This window comes from Dunckerocampus dactyliophorus, chromosome 18 (assembly GCF_027744805.1).
Source record: "Dunckerocampus dactyliophorus isolate RoL2022-P2 chromosome 18, RoL_Ddac_1.1, whole genome shotgun sequence".
Lineage (NCBI taxonomy): Eukaryota > Metazoa > Chordata > Actinopteri > Syngnathiformes > Syngnathidae > Dunckerocampus > Dunckerocampus dactyliophorus.
In genome coordinates, this window is record NC_072836.1 from 2,859,580 (window position 1) to 2,881,342 (window position 21,763).

General features: G+C 43.3%; 1 protein-coding gene across 2 annotated transcripts; it reads right to left on the bottom strand.

The window, feature by feature from the left end:
- Nucleotides 1-1,675: 1,675 nt before the first annotated feature.
- On the bottom strand, nt 1,676-17,327 carry gsg1l (gsg1-like). 2 transcript variants are annotated; one of them, XM_054760472.1, is made up of 5 exons: nt 16,774-17,327; nt 11,689-11,736; nt 6,533-6,685; nt 4,300-4,411; nt 1,676-2,969 (listed from the first exon to the last, which is right to left on the bottom strand). In XM_054760472.1, exons 1-5 carry the CDS (start codon nt 17,060-17,062, stop codon nt 2,645-2,647), a joined length of 927 nt encoding a protein of 308 aa, XP_054616447.1. In that variant the 5' UTR covers nt 17,063-17,327; the 3' UTR covers nt 1,676-2,644. The 2 variants fall into 2 exon arrangements, with proteins under 2 accessions (XP_054616447.1, XP_054616448.1); XM_054760473.1 differs by lacking the exon at nt 6,533-6,685.
- Nucleotides 17,328-21,763: the final 4,436 nt, after the last annotated feature.

The following is a 21,763-nucleotide window of genomic DNA, read 5'->3' on the forward strand; positions in this document are numbered from 1 at the left end:
TGTTGGTCTGAAGTTGGAGGGGGAGGAGCGAGCCATGTGTCAAAAATAGACATTTTTATGGGCGTATCAATTACTCACGTTTTTTCATCATTGGCTGCTGGTCTCTGAACCATCCTTTTAAAGAGAGCGGCATGTTTAATGAATGAAAAGACTTGTCCAGGGTTTTGAAGAGGACTGATGAAGCAGCGAGCGCGGTCATGCGGGCTTTAAAAGTTGTGTTGGGATTACGTCCTCCCAAACCTTCCCAAAACCTCGGAGCCAATTTAATCCCGGCTGTTTACAATCTGCCAGCCTTATGTAACACACTAAAGCTGCAACACATGCACACACACACACACACACACACACACACACACTCAATGATGTCAGAGCATGCTCATTGTGGTCTTTGTGATTGACCACTTCCATTAATTGAGGCCAAAAAAAAGAAAAAGTCAACACCACATCAATCTTAGCGAGGTTTTGATAACCTAGAGCGTTTGGTTGGGTCATTTTCCACCGACACTGACTTTAATCATCACTTTTAGTGCTGCAGTTCAACGTTAATGTCTTTTTACTGCCATCCACATCAACATTGGGCTCACTGATTGATTTTCAAGCAGTAAAAGTTTCACCGCCGGAGGATTTTCTGCTTAAATCTTAACCTACGTGCGACGCTCTGCTCCAGCAAAAAACACAGCTGCGTATCGTAACAACAACAATAATCTATTTTATTTATAGGCGCCTTTCTGGGCACCCAAGGACACCACGCAGGCATACATGGGGAGTATTTGCAACAAGCACCACCATGTGATAGTGGTGAACATCTGGATAAAGGTGCGGGCAGAGGAATGGATTTTTAGAATCTGACTCACCACAATAAACTTCGGAATTTTCCAGACTATTTTAGAAGTATCTATGCATCCACGCTCTATGACATCTGCTCTGCTTCTGCTGTTTTTTTTTTTCATTCCTTTTGAATTCCCAGCGTAGGATCCATATCCTCCGTACGTCCCTACGAGGCTCAGACATAGAACATTTATGCAGTTAATTTTGCAAGAGACCAAAGAGGTCCATGCAGCATCCAGAGGTTCAAGGACTTCCTGCAAGGACACTGAGCACATTAATTTTCAGAGAGGATTGGCCTTGTGACCTATGGGTGATGTGGTGGTCTGTCATGATAAAATGTCTCAGAGATGCTTTTGGCTTTTTCAACAGGTTTCCTTTTTTCCAGAAATGCATTTCATAGGTAACAGTGTTTGGCTCAAGAGCGCAAGTCTTTAGCATTATTATTGAATAATTGTAATTATTAGGGGTGTCACGAGACAGTTTTCAGATTTTAACATTGTTTTTAAGAAAAGTACAATAAAAAAAATATAACAATATGTTGCAATACACTAATTTCACCCACCAAGACAAAGAGACTATGACTGACAAAGGGCTCACTCCGTTCATGCTGTTGTTCTATGAGACCAATGCACAGAGTGAAGCCTCTTCCTCCAAAATGATTGCGTTCATTTTTATTTATTATGTGATTAATTAATGAATTTTTAATCGTTCCACTCGTAGTGCCGACGAGACAAGAAATCTTGTCACATTTTAATCTAAACACAAGACTGTCACCGCACTGGAACTATATAAAGAACCAAAATGATGGACTTTATGCAAAAAAAAAACCCTTTACAATATTCTCTTATTGTGATGTTTATTCATGTGCATGTTCATTCAAAATATATAATACTATAATAGATAACCACCGCACACCACAGAGATTTGTCTAACACCAAAAAGCTTTTTCTTGAACTCTTTGGTTCTTACATGTTGCAACAATGACACTTTCATGACAGTGGAACTAACAAATACTGTAATAACCCTTTTCAAATTGCTCTCCGCAAGGAGAGTCAGTGCTATAACAGCCTTTGACAGCGTCAACCTCTGAGTAAATATCTGTAGTATAATTGTTTATATTTCAATTTTATCCAAGGCTTGGTGCAAATACTTTACAAAACACAAAGCAGTATAAGACAACAGTTGTTTTCTATAGAACACGACCGTTGTTACGTGTTTACATTCAGTGTCACTGAACTTTCTGTAAATAAAGTTGATTCAAAGTGCTATGTGTAACATCTTCTCCTGATGATCACCATGTGATGATGAGCATTTATTTATAAGTCAGAGAGAGGCATCATTACACAGGAAGTGAGCAAACTGTCAGTAACTGCTGAGATATGGGGAAGGAGTAGGATTTATAAGATCTGCTCCTTTTCGGACATGTTGAACTGCGCAAGTGTAAACACGATGTACTGTACGTACTTCAGTGTAACGAAACTGAAATCTTGTTACTTTTACAGTACTTGAACTTAAGTACAAAAGACTGTACGCTGGTCATCAAATGGACTAAAGTCAGCAAGTGACATTCAAATTCTACACGAAGCATCTTGAATTGTGCTAGAAAAAGCTTCTTTCCATAAAAAAACTAACCAAAAATCAAGAGTGCATGTTGTTGCATGACGTACTGTTATATTGTCATCATCTTATGTTGTTATTAGATATGTATGAACAAAGAGAATGTATCTTTTTTTGGTAACTGTCTCTCTCTTACCAAGTTTGATTATGATAATCAAATATAGGCGGCTGCACATTCACATCTGAGGGTCCAGGAGACTCAGCACTGCTCCTCCCCTAGTGAGTCCGTGTTCTCGCCCAAGTCTATGGAGGCCGCCCTCATCTTTCCCCGACCCGCCCCAGGGTCTGGACCGGGACCAGCCATGCCGCCGTGGCCAGGGTACACGTCCAGGGCGCCGGAGATGGATTGCAGGGAACGGTCCCGGAAGTAGTGGAAAGCCTCCTGGTCCAGGAAGTTCTGTTCCTCGCGGAGGCCCTGCTCGAACAGTTTGCGCTTGTGGCGGAACTCGATCACCGTTTTGGTGTAGGAGTTGAGCGTGGTGACGGAGGCGGCCATGCAGCACGTGAAGGAGCCCCACGCCATGCTGCTCGGAGAAGAAGACATCATGTAACTGGAAGGCTCTAACCAAGGGCTGATAGTTGTTAACCGACACTGACACTTGAGGAAACATGGGAAACAAGTTTGGTGGGGGAGTGTAACAACATGTAACGAGATTGCGGATACAATCGGCTGAAATGAGTTTCTTCCATAGGGTGGCTGGGCTCTCCCTTAGAGATAGGTTGAGAAGCTCAGAGTACAGCTGCTGCGCCTCCACATTGAGAGGAGCCAGATGAGGTGGCTCTGGCATCTGGTCAGCATGCCTCCCGGACGCCTCCCTGGGGAAGTGTTCAGGGCACGCCCGACCGGTAGGAGGCCTCGGGGAAGACCCAGGACAAGTTGAATAGACTATGTCTCTAAACTGGCCTGGGAACGCCTCGGGATCCCCTGGCTGAAGAAGGAAGTCTGGGCTTCTGTGCTCACGCTGCTTCCCCCGCAACCCGAACCTGGGTAAGTGGAAGAAGATGGATGGAGTATAATGGATAACCTGAAGCCTCCACAGCTGTTGCCCCAGGCTGTCTGGAGAAGGTGTCCGACAAAGAGAGCCCTCACTGGGCCGCCCTTCCCTGAAGTTTTTCAGAAATGTTCAAAATGTCACTCCACAGCTGTTGTCCCATGCTGTTCGGGGTTTGTGCCGGGTTTAAGCTGTGATCCGATCACACCGACCTCATCTACACCGCACCAGACTGATTGCACCACACCTCACTGACCGAATGGTAAACCAGACCTGCCATTGGGGGGCCCCCGCCGGCTGGCCAGCACACCAGAGTTCGGGCAGACGGCTCCTCCAGCGTGCGGGTTGGCCTCAGTGGGCGAGCAGGGCCTCCTCCTCCACACCACTGCGTACCCCACTGCGGCCGACCGATCTGTAGCGAGACTGAGACGACCCATCTGACCTAGATGTACTCCAATGGCGGCCCTCCGGTCCGGCCCCTGGGCTGCCCCACCTTCTTCTCTGGGCTTTGATCCAGGCTGCATGTTCAGGTGTTGCAGGGCAAGCAACGGTGGCCGGCAGACCGGAAGCACGGTTTCTCAAACCCTCGAGGCAGCCGTGGTAGCGTGAGGGTGCTGTCTGCAGAACGCCGCCCACCCAGGCTCACAGGAGCGTACCACTTTTGAGCCGTGACAGAGACCCAGCGGAGGGAGCCACTAGTGCAGCCAGGAGGCCCGCTGGTCAGTGGGTTGAAAGCCTAGGATTTTAGCTTACTGTTTAGCGTGCTCGACTCTCAATCAGTGGGGATACAGTATGTGGTTGGGGGATTGATTCCGGGCGTGTGACATTTTGTGTGACACAAAAGGACTACTAGAGAACATACCAGAAGGACCATCCATAGTCCCAGCTGTGAGGCCTCCAGTCTTCAGGACCCAGACTGACTGTGATCTGAAACACTTGTGTGTACATCATGTGGGCCACCATACCCAGAAGACCTGAAACACACACACACACACACACACTGGTACATATTCACCATTTTATGAAAATCTTAGGTAGTTTTCACGTCATCCTACTAAAAGTTAAGTTTCAGATAAAGAACACTGCACTTGGGAATGATTGGCATAAAATGTTACGTTCCATCATTCTCTCCCCAGAGGAAGCATCCCTCAGTTCCGAACACAAAATGATCTGCCTCAGCAGAATGCCTGTCAGGCCTCACTTAGAAGTCATCACTAATAAACGAGAGCGGCAGTAATGATGCTAATTAGTCATCATACAGCGAACATCGATTGAAGCCGCCAGTCCCATCAATTACATGTATGGATATAATCACTCTGCATCTTACACTCTATCGAACCTCACCACCATGTGACCCAGTTGTGTGTGTGTGTGTGTGTGTGTGGCAGTAAATAACAAGTGTCCCAAGATTTATCGCATGCCATAAAGAGAACATCATTCCTCCTCCAACCTTGACGTCGCCGTCCTTTTGGATTTCTATGAAATGTGTACACGTGCGTCACGTCAACGTGGTTGCTCTGAGTTCATCTCTCACGACGGCTACTGAGGGAGATATAAGCAATGGATTCATTCCTTTCGTTTTCTATGGCTTTACAGATTTGCCTTCAAGTCAAAAGCTATGAGCTGAGTGGGCGTGGCTTGTTTGTGTGTGTGACTTCCTGGCTACATTTTTGGATTTTTTACGCTGGATTAGGTCCCCAATTTACGAATACAATTGGTTCCAGACGACCGTTCTTATGTCGAATTGTTCTAAGGTAATATTACTAATTATATAGGTAGGCCTACTACATGTACGTGTATACATATACAGTATATGTGTATGTAAATATGAGTTTGGATGCAGTAGTAATATTAATCGAGGATAATTAATGAAAAAACAATAATAAAAGAGATATAATAATACGTAATGATAAATGTTATTTACCTTTGAAGAGGAGTGGCCGAGCATACGTCGTTGTGGAGGAGTTGGAGGAGGAGTTATTGAAAAAAAAGGACAAATCCTATCGTTGGTAGTGTTCTGTGGGTGGCGTAGAATTAAGCAGGCCTATTAACTCTTCATAAAATTTAATCACACGCTCTGTCCGGTTGTACAATTTAGCTTTCCATTTCGCTTTATCTCCCCAGCGTCTAACTCTTCCTCTGTTGGTCCCATTAGCTCTAACGCTGCCTCTGTTGGTCCCATTAGCAGTGTCACAGTGCCCTCTACTGGTCAAGCATGTACAGTAGCAGTATAAATACTGATTGAGCGACTCAAGGCAAAATAAAATAAAATATAGACCAGTCGGCTTGTGTTCGTATCCGCAAATGTTCGCTAGTCGGGTGTTCGTAAGTTGCGGACCTAGTGTAGTCTTAAATTCGGGTTTGTGTCAAATAGCACAAAAATACTTTCATAAAAATAAAGGCATTTAAACTATGCGTTCAAAACTTTATTTTTTAATAAATACCTATTTGCCAGTGGCCGTTGGAATTGTCTGACGGCGGCTCTGGCCAATACCACTCATCATAAATAAATTTAAAAATGTACAGTTAATCCATGTGATCAGTATCGGTATCAGCTGATCTCACTCATGAATGATTGGTATCGAAATCAGCAGCGTAAAACCCTGATTGGTGCATCCCTAACTCAGACATGTAGGTCGTGCTTTTTCTTTTACTGAATCCAAAAGAACTTCCTTATAGTTAGGAAGATGCTCGATGGATGTCACAGCCTTGGCGGAGGTCCTCTGTTGTCCACCATGTGGTAAGTGCTAAAGTGGTGAGGGGAAGAAGACTGTTGCCCGCTTGTGATGTGACAAGTCATACTGGTGCAGGCAGCGCCAGCTTCTTGGGTAAGAGGTTTAAGACAACTTCAAATCCCTAGCGACCAACACGGAGGATAACCTCTGACCCCGGATGACCTCTTACAAACCTGCATCGATCTTGACGTTTCCGAACAACTGATGCTCGCAGGACACGTGCACAAAGACACACCTAGATGCACATACATGGGGCGTGTAGCCATGAAGGTGCACAATTCGGAACATTTAACTTTGCTTCACTAACACGTGTGTGTCTGTTGTGGTGTGTGTGTGTGTGTGTGAGAGCATCCACCTTACCGGACAGCACTGTGAAGACGGCGGCGAAGGCGTTGAGCTTGAGACCGTCGATGACGTTGCTGGAGTGGAAAAGCTCCAAACACATCAGACTGAAGCCGACCACCAGCAGCAGGATGTAAAGAACCTCGGACACCACCGACAACCACAACACGCCTGCACGCGTCACACACATCACACAAGGTAAACTTCTGATGCAGCACAACAACACGCGCAATCTAAAACATCATCATGCCTCCACCATATGGACAAAAGTATTGGGACTCTTCCAGTTAGAGAAAAGTGAGGAATTGTCCCAACACTTTTGTTTATATGTTATATCTTTGTCATTTGGAGAAAAGAAATGTGAGGTTTGAAAAAATGATGGACAAGTTTTACTGCACTGCACAAAAAAAAAACAAAAAAAAACAACATTTCAAAGCAGCAAGGCCAGAGGGACTTTGGCTCTCACTCTCTGTGTGTGCTCCGACCCGCTTTTCTTTTTTTTTTTTCCTCCACGTGTTGGCGTCGTGCAAGGCTCAGGCTCTGCAATCGTGAGACTCACGACACAGAATTTAAAAAGATTATCTGCTCTGACCGAGATGAGGTGGAGTCACAGGGCTGCACTCCCTTTTCCATTCCGCACTTGTGTCACACTTGAAGTGTAATAAATACTCTGACAGCAACACGATATAGCCAAAGAATTACAGAATAAATAGAGATAGAAACAGGATCATAAAAACGTAGAGTCGAATAATAACTCATAAGGTCTAAACACGCTCATTTATTGTCCCAAAATAATAACAATGGGAGGAGTCTTTATTAATATGTTTGGGGGGACTCAAACAGGAAGTATTTGATCAGATTGCACCTCTCCATTCATAATTACATATTTAATTATGTTTGTGTGTGTGTGTTAGTACACAGGGCTGTTCTTTTGAAACCACATTTTCAGATTTGATAGGAAGTTGGACTCTGGGGATTTTATTAACCAGATTATTGTTCTACTAACCTAACACCGACATAAGAATGACTGAATCATTTTCATACACTGAGCACTGTGATATAGATTACAATTTTAGTATTACTTTTTGTATCTACAATATGTTTTCAGAGCACAAACTAAAAATTGTTAACCGGACTACAGAGGTGCAACAATTGAACTGATGATTGATCAATAATCCAATTCATCAACAACTATTTTGGTTAAAAGGATGTTTTTTTTTTCATAATGGTCATAATATCATGAGAAACAAAGCAAAGAATTAATATGCAACTTTTGGAAAATTAGGTTAGAAGAAAGCATAAAAGTAAAACTATTACGAGAATAAAAATTAAAATATTTTGGTATCAAGTCACGATATGACAAATAAGATTCACTAGAATATACACTGCTCAAAAACTGCTCACTTCGAAAACACATCAGATCTAAACTGGGGAAAAAATGATCTTGACTATCTTTCCTGATAATAAGTGGGTGATGTATTAGTAACAAAATGATGCCACATAATTTGATAGAAATGATCACCCTACAGGGGGGGTAATCAAAGACAACCCAAAAATGAAAGTGAAAAAATGATGCAGCACACTGGTCCATTTTGCCAAAATGTCATTGTAGCAACTCAAAATGATTCTCAGTAGTTTGTGTGGCACCCACGTGCTTGTACGCATGCCTGACAACGTCGGGGCATGCTCCTAATGAGACTACGGATGGTGTCCGTAGTGTCCTGGGGGATCTCCTCCCAGATCTGGACCAGGGCATCACTGCGGTACCTGGACGCATGGAGGAGATTCCAGGAGACAGGTAGTTACTCCAGGAGAGCTGGACAGGGCCGTAGAAGGTCCTTCAACCCTCAGCAGGATCGGTATCTGCTCCTTTGTGCAAGGAGGAACAGGATGAGCACTGCCAGAGCCCTACAAAATGACCTCCAGCAGGCCACTGGTGTGAATGTTTCTGACCAAACATTCAGAAACAGGCTCCATGAGGGTGGCCTGAGGGCCCGACGTCCTGTAGTGGGCTCTGTGCTCACTGCCCAGCACCGTAGAGATCGATTGGCATTTGCCATAGACCACCAGAATTGGCAACTACACCACTGGTGCCCTGTGCTCTTCCCTGATGAGAGCAAGTTCAACCTGAGCACATGCGACAGACGTGAAAGGGTCTGGAGATGCCGTGGAGAACGTTATGCTGCCTGCAACATCATTCAGCATGACCGGTTTGGTGGTGGGTCAGTGATAGTCTGGGGAGGCATATGCCTGGAAGAACGCACAGACCTCTACAGGTTAGATAATGGCACCCTGACTGCTAGTACTGTAGGTATCGGGATGAAATCCTTGGACCCATTGTCAGAACCTACGCTGGTGCAGTGGGACCTGGGTTCCTCCTGGTCCACGACAATGAGGGGGAGAAAAAAAAAACACTCATCACACAAAAGAACCTTATCAGCCACCTGAAACGCCACATCGCTACCATGCCTGGGGCATGAAAAGTGCAAAAGGTTTGCCAGAGACCTCCGTGGCGTCACACCGGTTGCTCGGAGCGTGTGCCCAAATACAGCGCACCTTTCTGGGCCACGGCAAGTGGCTACTCCCGCTCTATACTCCGCTTCTCCTGACCTCCACAGCGGTACACCGGCTGCTCGGAGCATGTGCCCGAATACAGTGCACCTTGCTGGGTTACGCCAGGTGGCTCCCTCCGCTCTATACTCCGCTTCTCCTGATAGTAGTGATGTGGTAGTAGTAATGTCATGATATTTGATTACGACAAATCAACAGGTACAGTTGGTCAAATCCAGATTTGTTCCAGTCCTTCTTACCTCCAGGTGTGCACAAACTACACTTAAATCTAAAGGTAAAAAGTAGATATAAAAAAAGCTATGTTATCGGGATCATATTTGTCTTGAGAAGCAGAAAATTGGCGTAATCGGTTTGAAAAACAGATATTGTGCATCTCTAAAAATAAGCATTAGTTGCAGTTAATAATCTATAGAATTACTGGAGTTAGTTAATAATGGATATAACTTCCAAATGAGTTGAAAAATGGCTGAAGAAGCGCAGCAGAGTAGAGCGGTGACAAGGAACAACTAACTAATCCAGTGCTACTCAAATAGTGGGGCGGGCCTCCCATGGGGGGGGCGTGGTGAAGCGTCGAGGGGGGCTTGAAAGGCAGGGAGAACTTTCAATATCAGTGCGGACCTGCCAACATGTATGAATTTGTCCAACTCGGCATGCAATTTGACTCTTAAATACGCTTGTTTGCTGAACTGCTCTCCATTTTGTTGCATTTCCTCCGGTTTCAATTTCGAGTTCAGTCTGTACGGTACAAATACATAAATAGATATGATCAGTTTCTCAATAGTATTATAGCGTGAAAACATTTCTGTCCCGCAGTGGGGGCATGACAGAAAATAATTGAGAACCACTAAAGTAATGTGACTTTTCACCTTGGCTAACTTGCAACCCACTTGGTCAGATGTCCTTCAAAATCAATAGAGTCCTTGCCCTGACCTACTGTATAGGACCGTAACCCCTATCATCACGCTAATCCTACACCTTTCACTCCCTCCGCCGTGACCTCTGAACTCTGTGCTGGTCTGTCAATCAGCCGTTGATAAAGTGAGGAAGATGCAGTCTCACAACATATTGCTATAATCCCAAGCTACCATGCAAATATGCCCCCTGGTGGCTGTGGGCAGCATCGTCAGGGCAGTCTGATTGGACGCTTAAGCGTGGTTTATGCTTCTTTGCAGTCACCACGCCTCCAACAAAACACTAGGGGCAGTGTCTTCCAGTGAGTCAACGCGTCGAGCAACCAGGACTATTTAGCTTGTGAGCTTCCTTCATCGCTAGTGAACAACGGCAATTAAAGCGAGACCAGGCGTGTGATTGAAGCTTGAGCTGATTGATGTGTCACAACACTGACTTTTATTGCAAATATTGGAGGAGAAGACGTTCACGATGGTGGGCTGTACACCCTCTGAAGGAAGGATATGCTAAAAGCCGACCAATCACAGCCTTGATGGTCCCCGTTGTTGGACGCGTCAATAGCAACAATTCTTAACAGGCACCACGCTCCTCATACATTAAAGAGAACCAACATAACCCCACATAACCAAGCATTTGGAGTCAGGGAAAAACTCCCTTTTGGGAAGAAACTTCGAGTGGGGCGGCCGTCTGTCTCAACCGGTTGAGTTGCGATAGAGAGAGAGGGTAGAGGGACAGATGGTAGATAGAGAGAGTAAAAAATATACAGTAATCCCTCGTTTATCGCGGTTAATTGGTTGCAGACCTGACCGCGTTAAATGCATTTCCGTGATATATGAGTCAACGTTAATAAATTGAATATTTTTTTAGTTAAAGCATCGAAAAACTATGACTTTCTAAATACGGGTTTTAACATTATTAGAGCCCTGTAGACATGAAATAGCACCCCAATAGTCACTTTTACACACCAATTATTCTTTGTTTACATCACATTGCTCAGGCTACAGGACAGCTACAGACAGCTGGCGCTAGCAGAGCAAGCTACTGAGCTAACTAGAAAGAAAGAAAGTCTTTCAAACGGAGTGGGGAAGGAGCACAAAGAAGACAAAACTTTACCACTTCCACACGGAATGAGAGGAGAAGCTTTTTTTCCCCCACTCGATCTCAGCCATGGCCTGTCTGCTGTGCTGGCTCAGTAGCCACACAGTGTGAAAGGTCATGTAATCTAACGTCATGTCATTTTGGATGAATAATAGGCTATAGTCATCCACAAAACAGCCATAATTTATTAATTTATTGTTATTTGAAAAAACGCGATATAGTGAGGGAGCGTATAGCGGGGGATTACTGTCGAAGGGATTTAGCGATCGGGGGAGGGAAGAGAGAACATTGGGTGCAACAACAGACACATCAACAACAGTAATGATCCCATGGTGGGAATTTGGCACCTGGACACCGAAACTTAAATCAGGCTTTAGTAAGTGTTATGATTTTCTGATCCCACATCATTGCATTGAAAAAAAAAAAAAGTCAAATCTTCCGTACAAAAATGGCTAACAATCTTGAGTAGAATGATAATTACACAATTATGGAAGAATTTATGTAAAAAAAAAAACATAATAGCGTGAAACATGACTGGCTTTTCTTGAGGCAGGCAGGCGACCGGGCGAAGACGCTTAATGACGCTCATTACTCACCCCTCTCCGACGCGGGGGCCAGGTCAATGAAGCTGCGACACTTCTCACCTGAGAGAGGGAGGGAGAGAGGAGATAAACGAGGGAGGAAAAGAGGAATGTGAAAAGGTACAAGGTGAGATGAGATGGGAATGAAGCCGAGAGCGGAGGTGAAAAAAAGACGAAGCGACGCATAGGATGAGTTGATTAGGAGAAGAGCGCAGAATGAACATCAGTGGAACACAAAGATATGAATGAATGCAAACACACCCTCAAATACACAATTTGGAATTTGAAAAAAAACATTCAAGCTGCCGCCATGCATGATGTGTGTGAGTTCAGTTCTTTAGCTTTAGATTTTGTGAAACTTATTCCAAACGAAGGAGCAGCCTGAGAGCTTAACTTCTTTTTACACTTGTACGGCAGTAAAGAAGGGGATTTAAAACATTGCCTGTACACTTAATAAAGCTTTTATAATGGACACTGCTTGACCCTGGAACAGACTTCTTCTATTTGTGTTATTTCCTATGGGAAAATTGTGTCTAAATCCAAACAACCATTCAACCAGCATCCTCTACCCTTGAAGCCTTCACCTTTACCTTTTTTAGACATTGAAAAGATAGAATCACTGTGACACAGCGCTACAGAGTCCCTAGAGTCCCTCGCTACATTGAACATGGCTCCCTCACTCTATTGGGCTTTTTCAAAAATGAATTAATGAATTAATGATCTCTGCTTATCAGCCAAAAATTTGCATATTTAAGCAAATTGCATGTATTTTTTTTGCCTAATTAAGCATTTTCAAGCATAAAAATGAACTAAAATACAACCACAGTATAAGCCATTAAGACCACCATCCAAATTGTGAATGTAGTATTCTACATTGGTCACTAGGTGTCAGTAACCAGACTTGATCGCTGAAACAACAGGCTTTTATTGCAACTTTAAATTATCGCACAACAGACATAATAATAATTCAATCATAATAATAATCATCATCATCATCATCATAATAACACAGGCTACTGTTGCGGCCATAGCGCACAAGAAGCTAAAACTCAACTCTGAACCCCCAACATCACTTCCTGTCCTCCACGGATTCTGCTCCCCTACAAGGTAAACTGTCTTAAATGGCATATTTTCTCTTATTATAGTTACTACATTGGGTAATATGAATGTAAAGGTGACTATAAGGGTGTTATTTCATGTACAGATGGCTCTAATAATGTTAATAAGCTTATTTAGAAGATTGGAAACAGGTTTTCTATGTCATAACTACGAACTAATTCCATTTATGAAGCAGGAATCCTAATTCACTTATCACGGTCAGGCCTGGACCCAATTAATCGCATAAACAAGGAATTACTGTATACCACGAATGTAGACTTGACAGTGTTTCCCACAAGACTGCAATCTGTTTGTGGAGGTGGTATCGGCCCACTGATATTATCAGCCCAATATCTGTACAAAAATGTTATAACAGTAAATATCGGTATCGGGGGTTTTCCCTATAATGAAAACCAATTTTAAAAAATGCTGCAATGATGGACATTTTAATGTTCACATGCCCAGGATGACACCACCGTTTGTTGACATACAGTGCAAGCCCGCCTCCTTTGCGCTTTTCACAGGCTCATTTGGGACGCTAGCTGTTAGCCATGTTTCAGAGGGGCAATAAGTTGCACTCCCTGAAGGTCTTGACGTTGTTTGTCAGCTCATCGATCTTGTTTGGTAGTGAATTCACGTTTCCCGTGATAATACGTACAAGGTCGCGAAGGCTTGAATCTCCACTTCCTCTCTAGCCGCTTAGCTTTCATCTTAGCCACGGCTGTGATTCCTCGATATGGCTTCTTTCTCAATGGGTAAACAGTGAATCACACCGATGTGGGACTTCGCTCTCATGGCACGCAAAAATGTGCTTGAATAAAGAAGTCTCGACGGGGACGAGTCCATATTCATTGGAGAACAAACAGAGCTGCTTGAAAGGCAGCCACCGTGACCTATCTATGTATGTTTCACATATCGGTCTCGGTTGATATCGGAATCTGAAATTGAGAGTTGGTCAATATCGGCACATCTGCAAAAAAGCCAATATGGGACATCCCATGAAAAGCAAAACAAATATGCTTAGAAATACAAATGAACTTCTCTCGCTTCTTTTTGTCATTTTTTAAAATGTCACAAACAAGACGGAGCCACCTGTGAGTGTTTTGGATGGGGCAGGTGCATTGAGAAGAGCAATACGTGCTGTCATATCAGAGTTGCAAAAAGTCTCCTTGCTAGATTTGTCGCCATTTTTGAGAAAGAGTCGTTTGAGGGGTCCTGACCCCTCCTGCTGCGTCTTGTCATTCTCTGGCAGACCAGATGCGTTATAATGTGTTTATGGGAGAGGGCAAACAGGGAGCGCCAAATGTATTGTGTGGCGGGCCGCCCCAACTAAATGAATGCGCAGAGAAACACTGCTGGAGCCACTGTCAGCCAAAACAACAAAGTATTTGAGCAGCGCAGGGAAGCTCATCAGAGGAAGCAGTCATCCATCATCTCCAAGGTTAATGCAAAAAGAAAAAGTGAAAACAGGTGAACGGGGCGGCGCACTGCAATAAAAGCACGTTTACGGCGACGCGGCGTCTGATTAGGACATGAATCTGAAATGTAATTAAGAGCGTGAGGAGGCTCATCTGCAACCTGACGTCAGGACCACCTAACAGCGCCATCAGCATTCACGTCTCGTCGTGTCACTTGACACAAAAAAAAAAGCAACCATCAGCGTGTCGTGATTAAAAGTTACTTACTTTTTATGAAATGAATGCTCAGCAGACTGTTTCATCACTGCATGTCACTCAGGCATTATTGTGGCAGTGGTGTCATTGCTCAGGTTTACACTACATCAAATGGGCCACTTCATTAGGTACACCCTCTAACGATAATAACATGTTTCTCATATTTTGGTGACCTCACTCAGTATGTTGAAGACCTCAATGAATTATACGCAGATGATGAAATGTCACCTGGGAGAGGAGAGAGATGCTTTTTACTTCAGTAAAGATGGGGGGAATTACGGTGAATTATTGGCCAATAAAGCGGTTTGTGTCGGTGAGATCAGCCGACCAGTCGGTGCTCACGTCCCATCTGAACTTGTGTCCCTCGTTTTAGGCTCCCGCGGGATACTAGACAAGCTTTCAGATGATCATCTCGTATGTAACACAGGATGGAGGAGGTGTTAAGAGGACGTAAAGATCGTTGAATCATCTTTGATTTTTCGTGTGAGGAGAGGTGAGACCGGTCCTGATTTGGACTTTTATCAGTTGGGAAGGGGACTTTAGACTTGATCCTGGAGGAGTCCGAGGTGTGCATTTCTGACTTTTGTGGACAACCAATTACAGTAATCCATCGCCACTTTGCCGTGGCTGCAACTATATAAATATATATATTTTCCAAATATATATTAATTGATAAATCATCACTGTTTTGTGGCTGATTATGACCTATTATTACTCAAAAATATATACGCATATTTAAGCAAAAATTACCGATAAGCATTTTCAAGCATAAAAATGGCTAAATGAAGTAAAATGCAAATATAAGGCATTTGGAAGACACATTCAAAGACATTCTGGTGATATGTAGTATTCTACACTGGTCACTAGGTGTCAGTAATGTTACATTGATGAGACAATAGCCACCACAGGAAGTACTGTCCACAACAAAGAACTCTCCTGTAATGCTAACATGTGTGAGTGTTATTGTGACTACTATATTGGGTAATATGAGTGTAAAGGTGACTATAGGGGTGTTATTTTATGTCTAGAGGGCTCTAATAATGTTAAAAACGTATTTACAAGGTCATAAACAGGTTTTCTATGCTCGAGCTATAAAAATATTCCATTTATAAACAGGGAATCTTAATTCTCGGAAAATCACTTATCACGGTCGGGTCTGGAATCAATTAACAGTGATAAATGGATTACAGTACATTAGAAAGCCGCTTTTCGCAGGTTCAATAGGCGAATATCCACGAGTAATTAATATGACCATAAAAATGTGTACTTTTGACACACGACTCGCTCACATCCTCCTGCCATTGTTCACTCACAGGTTTAACCCAGGTTTAAGCCCTAAATATGCCTCACACACTAAAATGAAACAAATTTAATGTACAAAACATACAGCTACCCACCTCTAATCAACGATTATGTAAGATGATGCATGAACACATGGATTTCTTAAGCTGTGGCAGCGTCGGAGAAAGATATATAGAAGTTTCACTTTTGCTTAGCAGCATGCAACTATGGTGCGTTCAAGGGCCGCCCAATAAAGTGCGACATCTCAGCATTTGCCAAAAAACATCATCTGTGAAGTATAGAAATAAACGGGTAAAAAAAATTGAGACCGGTACATTTTACCTGTATCACCACATATTTAGCAATAATTACCAATTTAGGGTCAATTTTTAGAGAAAAAATGTGATTATTAGTCTCTCACACACACACACAAACACACACACACACACAGTTTAAGTGTGTCCTGTAAAGCTGTTGATTTACTCTCACACGCGGTCGATGTATCAGATTGTGTTGTGCATCAACATGGAGTTTCATCCCGTCACGCAAAAAGACGACTCGAGCTGCGGATCCAAGCTTGACTTTTCAGTTAAGTTTGCGAGCGGAGAGAGTTTGACATTTTCCTTAATACTCGCACTGAATAATGCATGAATCATTGTGACAAAAGTCCGGTGTATGGAGGAGGTGGCAATCTATGAAAGTGTACTTTGGTGCTGATCCAAATGTGGCCAAAGTCTGCTTTCTAACAAGTTTTAACATTGCAGTGTGGCCCACTCTGTAGAAACATGGCAGCACCTGGGGCCCAGGTGACAATGGATGACACAACCCCATCAAAACGGTGTACTGTTAATATATATTTTTAAAAGAGTTAATTAATTGTCACAGGAGCTCCTTGATACAGCTTTGGACTACAAGCAGAAGCACTTTCTATCCCAGCATACTTGAACGCATCACTCACCTGTCTGTCAAGCCATAAAAGTTGACCTCACAGTCACACTCAAAAGTTGACTTATCAGGCGTGTGCTGGTTGTCATGGTGACGCACCCACCTGCCTCGTGGATGTTCTCCTCACACGAGTACCAGATCCCGGTGTGGAAGCGGCGGAATAGGAAACGGTCGTCGCCGGTCTCCCAGCTGTAGTGCACCTTGCTCTGGTCCGTCTCGTTGACGCCGTAGTCGATGCAGTTGTGGCGCCGCTGCTTGCTGCAGTTGGGCTTGGGCACACGCTGGGTGCCCTCGCACCAGTAGGTGGTGATGAAGGCGGTGGTCGACAAGAATAGGGCCACAAGGTTCAGGCCCACCGACAGCAGGGCGCGACACTTCCGCGTCGTCTTCATGCTCCCGGCAAGGCAGGTGGACGCGCGTCACGGCCAGAGCAGAGGAGGCATAGTGGGGCCAGGACGCACCCACGAGGGGAACCGCTTCTCCTTCCTCCTTTGCGCTCCTCTTCCTCCCCTTTTAGTCTTTTGGAGTTCTCTCAGTGGACACAAGAGTCCTGCTGAGGAGAGAGGAGACAAGACGACTTCTTTCATCCACTTCACTGCAGCTTGTGGGGACACTTTAGTGCGTGACAGACGCACGCGCACTGACGTCTTCGTCTTCCTTCGCTCTCTCCTTGTGCGTCACACACACACACACACACACACACACACACACACACACACACACACACTTGTACTTCCTGTTTACTATCTAGTACACTTATGCTACCCTTTTCTAGTACACTTGTACTACCTGTTCACTATTTACTACACTTAAACTACCTTTTTCTAGTGCACTTATACTACCTGTTTACTATTTAGTACACTTAAACTACCTTTTTCTAGTACATTTATACTATCTAGTACTCTTATATGATTTACTATGTAGAATACTTGTACTACCTTTTTACAATCAGTAGGCTACAGTAATATGACACATAATTGCTATCTGGTACACTTATACTAAGTGTTTATGATCGAGTACACTTATACTACCTTGTTACTATCTAGTACACTTATGCTATACCTATTTACTATCTAGTACACTTGTACTATAGGTATTTACTGTCCAGTATACTACCTGTTTGCTATCTAATAAACTTATAACATACATGTTAACTATCTAGTACACTTTCACCACCCGTTTACTGGGTAGTACACTTATACTACCTCGTTACTGTCTAGTACACTTATACTACCTGGTTACTATCTAGTACATTTATACCACCTGTTTACTATTTAGTACTGTTATACTACTTGTTCACTATCTAGTAGTCTTATATTACTTGTTTGCTATCTAAGTCTGAACTGGGCTGGGAAAACTGGAAAATAAGCAGTGTCAGATCCCAGGATGAACAATCCACCCCAATCCTGACCCATTCCTTCACTGGCCAACAGTTAATGAATGTTCCCTCACACTATCCAGCCCAGGTTTAAAATCCTGGCAGGACAAGCTCAAGCTACAGCCTGCCAGTTGTTGATTACATGCAGATGTTGATACAACTACAAGGCTACTTTATGTTATATATATATATATATATAGTGTCTGTGTGTATGTATACAGTATATGCATATTTATATGTGTGTATATATATATATATATATACAGGTATGTGTGTGTGTGTGTGTATGTATGTATATACCTGTATACAGTAGATATAGATATAGATGTATGTATCACACACTAAATCATAACACAAGCAGTTACACAATGAGATGTTTCTCTAACTGGACTCGTTAGAATTTTGGTTGAATGCCCCTGATATGAAGGATTAACCTGGCTTTTTCTTTGTCTTTCTAGTGGCACTTCTTCCACAAGAAGGATTAACAAGGGCTGTTAATGGAAGAAAGTGAAAGGAGAAGAAAAAGAAGAGTATTGAGGTGAAGCAAGAAGCAGACTGCATTCAAAGCAGTGAGACTCCAGCGTCATGCATCCAGTATGCTAACTCACTTGTCACAAAAACTTATTAACGCTGCTTCACTTCTTTTTATTCTCACAATGGGTGACGCTTAAGGGCTTCCGCTAATGCAGGGGTGTCCAAAGTGAGTCCCAGGGGCCATTTGAAGCTCATTGGTTATTGGCCTGCAGCATATTTAAATAATGTTTAAAAATTGAAATGTTGAATGTTACAATGTAGTATGCTAATACTTATATTTGCTATGCTAACTATAACACAAAGCTTTTTTCATAACTTCTTTGCATATTTTCACCTACATTGGATTGGCCTCATCGCATGTCATTAGCTTGTTGTGTACCGAATGAAGTGTCCAATGAGAGTCCTTGGAAGAAGCCCCCTCCTGTCCTCCGTGTGATATAATGTCCCACACTGCCATGACTTGGAGGCTGAACACATGTGGGTGGAACTAACAGGTGACAAGGCCTCCCCACACCCCCGCGCCAATCCATCACCTTCCATTTTATGGGCCCCGCCTGCGGGTCGATCACGGGCTGCACACGCGTGTGTTGTTGCCGTGCACGTGACGTATGAGCACTCAGGCTGATTCAGAGTGGCAAAGATGCTCGGCAGAGTCAATAAACACACATGTGTTGCATATTTATTATTGTGCAGTGAGTGTATTTTACTGCAAAAAAAAAAATTTAAAGGCGCCTCTTGCTCAGACCATGTTTACATATGCATGGAACTACCTAATGAGCAGCCAATGAGGCCAATTAAAGTAATGAAGTTAGTTTCTGCTGTATTTGGGTGTACTTAATTTTAATGACATTTCTTCAATCGCATCACATTGCAGGACAAAATCCACTTACTGGCCTGGAAACACACACACATACACACACACACACACACACACACACACAGCTGGACATATATTTTGTTGTGTTTTTCCACAGATGCCCCTGACGTGATTTCCCCATGGATAAATGGGACCATCTGCGGGTCAGGCTCCTGCTTTATTTGCCATTTGAATTCAATCCCGGGATGTGAGCTAACACACTCGCGTGACACAATCTCACTTTTGACACATTCTGGATCAAACGAAAAAACACATCCCTCCTCTGAGGGACAGCATAGGATGCCCGTTCTTTGGGAGATTTACATTCCATGCTTATACCAGCAAATGGTAAAAACTTGCCAGTAATTGATACGCCCATGAAAATGTCTATTTTCCACACACGGCTTGCTCCTCCCCCTCCAAATCCTCCTACTAGCTTGATATTGATGTTCTCCTCTGATTTTGGATCAGCTCTTGCAATAAAAGTGAGTAATTATTATATTAGATTTAGCTCCAGAACCCTGCCCTTCTCTCTTCAATTGCAGTTGTTCACTCGCCACACAATCCGGGTTTAATCCCACGCATTTATTAAACACATTGAAGTATAAAATGTGTAGCTACTCACCTCTAATCAATGGTAATGGAAGATGATCCATGAACAGATGGAGTCGGAGTCAAGGTGTAGACGTTATTGTACATTTCATAGCAACTATGGTGCGTTCAAGGGCTGCCGAACTCTCAATGCCTGACAAAAAAATGATCAGTGAAGCATAATAAGCATGTAAACATGTAAAATTCTTTGTATTTTTCATGTATTTATTAGGGATGTCACAAGATCTCGCGAGATTCAAATGTGACTAGATTTCTTGTGCAGAAAAAAGCTGTGATAAACAAATAAATTAGTCACATATTAATCATCAATTAATAAATGAAATGAACTTGCCCACGTTCAACTCTCCCCTTGGGCATCTCTGTGTGGAGTTTGCATGTTCTCCCCGTGTGTGCGTGGGTTTTCTCCTTACTCCGGTTCCCTCCCACATTCCAAAAACATGCATGTTAGGTTAATTGGCGACTCTAAATTGTCCATAGGTATGAATTTGAGCGTGAATGATTGTTTGTCTATATGTGCCCTGCGATTGGCTGGCGACCAGTCCAGGGTGTACCCCGCCTCTCTCCCATAGTCAGCTGGGATAGGGTCCAGCATACCGCCGCGACCCTAATGAGGATAAGCGGCATAGAAAATGGATGGATGGAACTTGTCCACCTCAGACACATCCACCCGACCCAGTTTTCCCATCTGGGAAAAAACCTACACATCAAGATGCAGAGCCTTTGTCCTAACAGCCAACACTCATTGAGACGTTCGGTCGACAATGTAAATACAAACGCGACAACACACAATTGTGTGCATTCAAGAAATGCTGCTCTTTAATACAGTTGAAAAGCCAGCATTTCAAGAAACGCTGCAAAACTTGGACAGTACGAGTTGTGTGTGAGAAAATACATGTCACAAATGGGAGTTGCACAACTTTACAACTGTGAAAGATTGCATATTAAAGAAAATATTGCATAGTTATGATATTATATATCATATATGATCATTAAATTATCTTAACATTAGTGGTTTATTTGGTCTCTGAAAATGTTGACAATAATACTGTTTAGCGTCATTTTGTGGGACAACATTTCAAAATACACCTGCATTTTTGTGACGCAGTTTAAATAAATTTTTGTTTGTCCAGTCATATTTTTTTATTGTGCTTTTCTTAAAGTCTCGTCTCCTTCTCGTGGACCCAATCTTGTGCACTTTTTTCTCTCTTTTTTTTTTACCTGCAGTACGCTCCTCTTTCTGCTTCCTGGGGTCATGCACATGCGTGGACATGACAGAATCACGAGTATGCGGAGGAACCACTGAAGTTGGTGACTTAACTGGAGGGTAGGTTAACTTTATCTTCCGTTCACATGTGGTCGGTCACCTTGTTGGGTGCTGACAAACGCAAACACAAAACCACAATGAACAGCAGATTCCGGTGAAATGAAACCACCAATCGATTCCACGCTCAGTTTTGGCAGTGACTTTTTAATCAGGCAGAGAACTCTGTCCAGGGATAAAGATGTTGTTTATTGTGGCCCCTAAATGACATTCATGCAAATAGGGGAAGGTGTGTGTGATGTGCTGATCACAAATGAGGATTGTTGATGCACGTCTGACCACTATTCATATTTAGAGGTCATTCCTTTGCAAATGTTGCTTTTTCTTCAGTGAGTGTGCACATTTGGGCAATGAGCTGAGTCAGGGTGGTCTGTATTTGTTTCAAACAAACA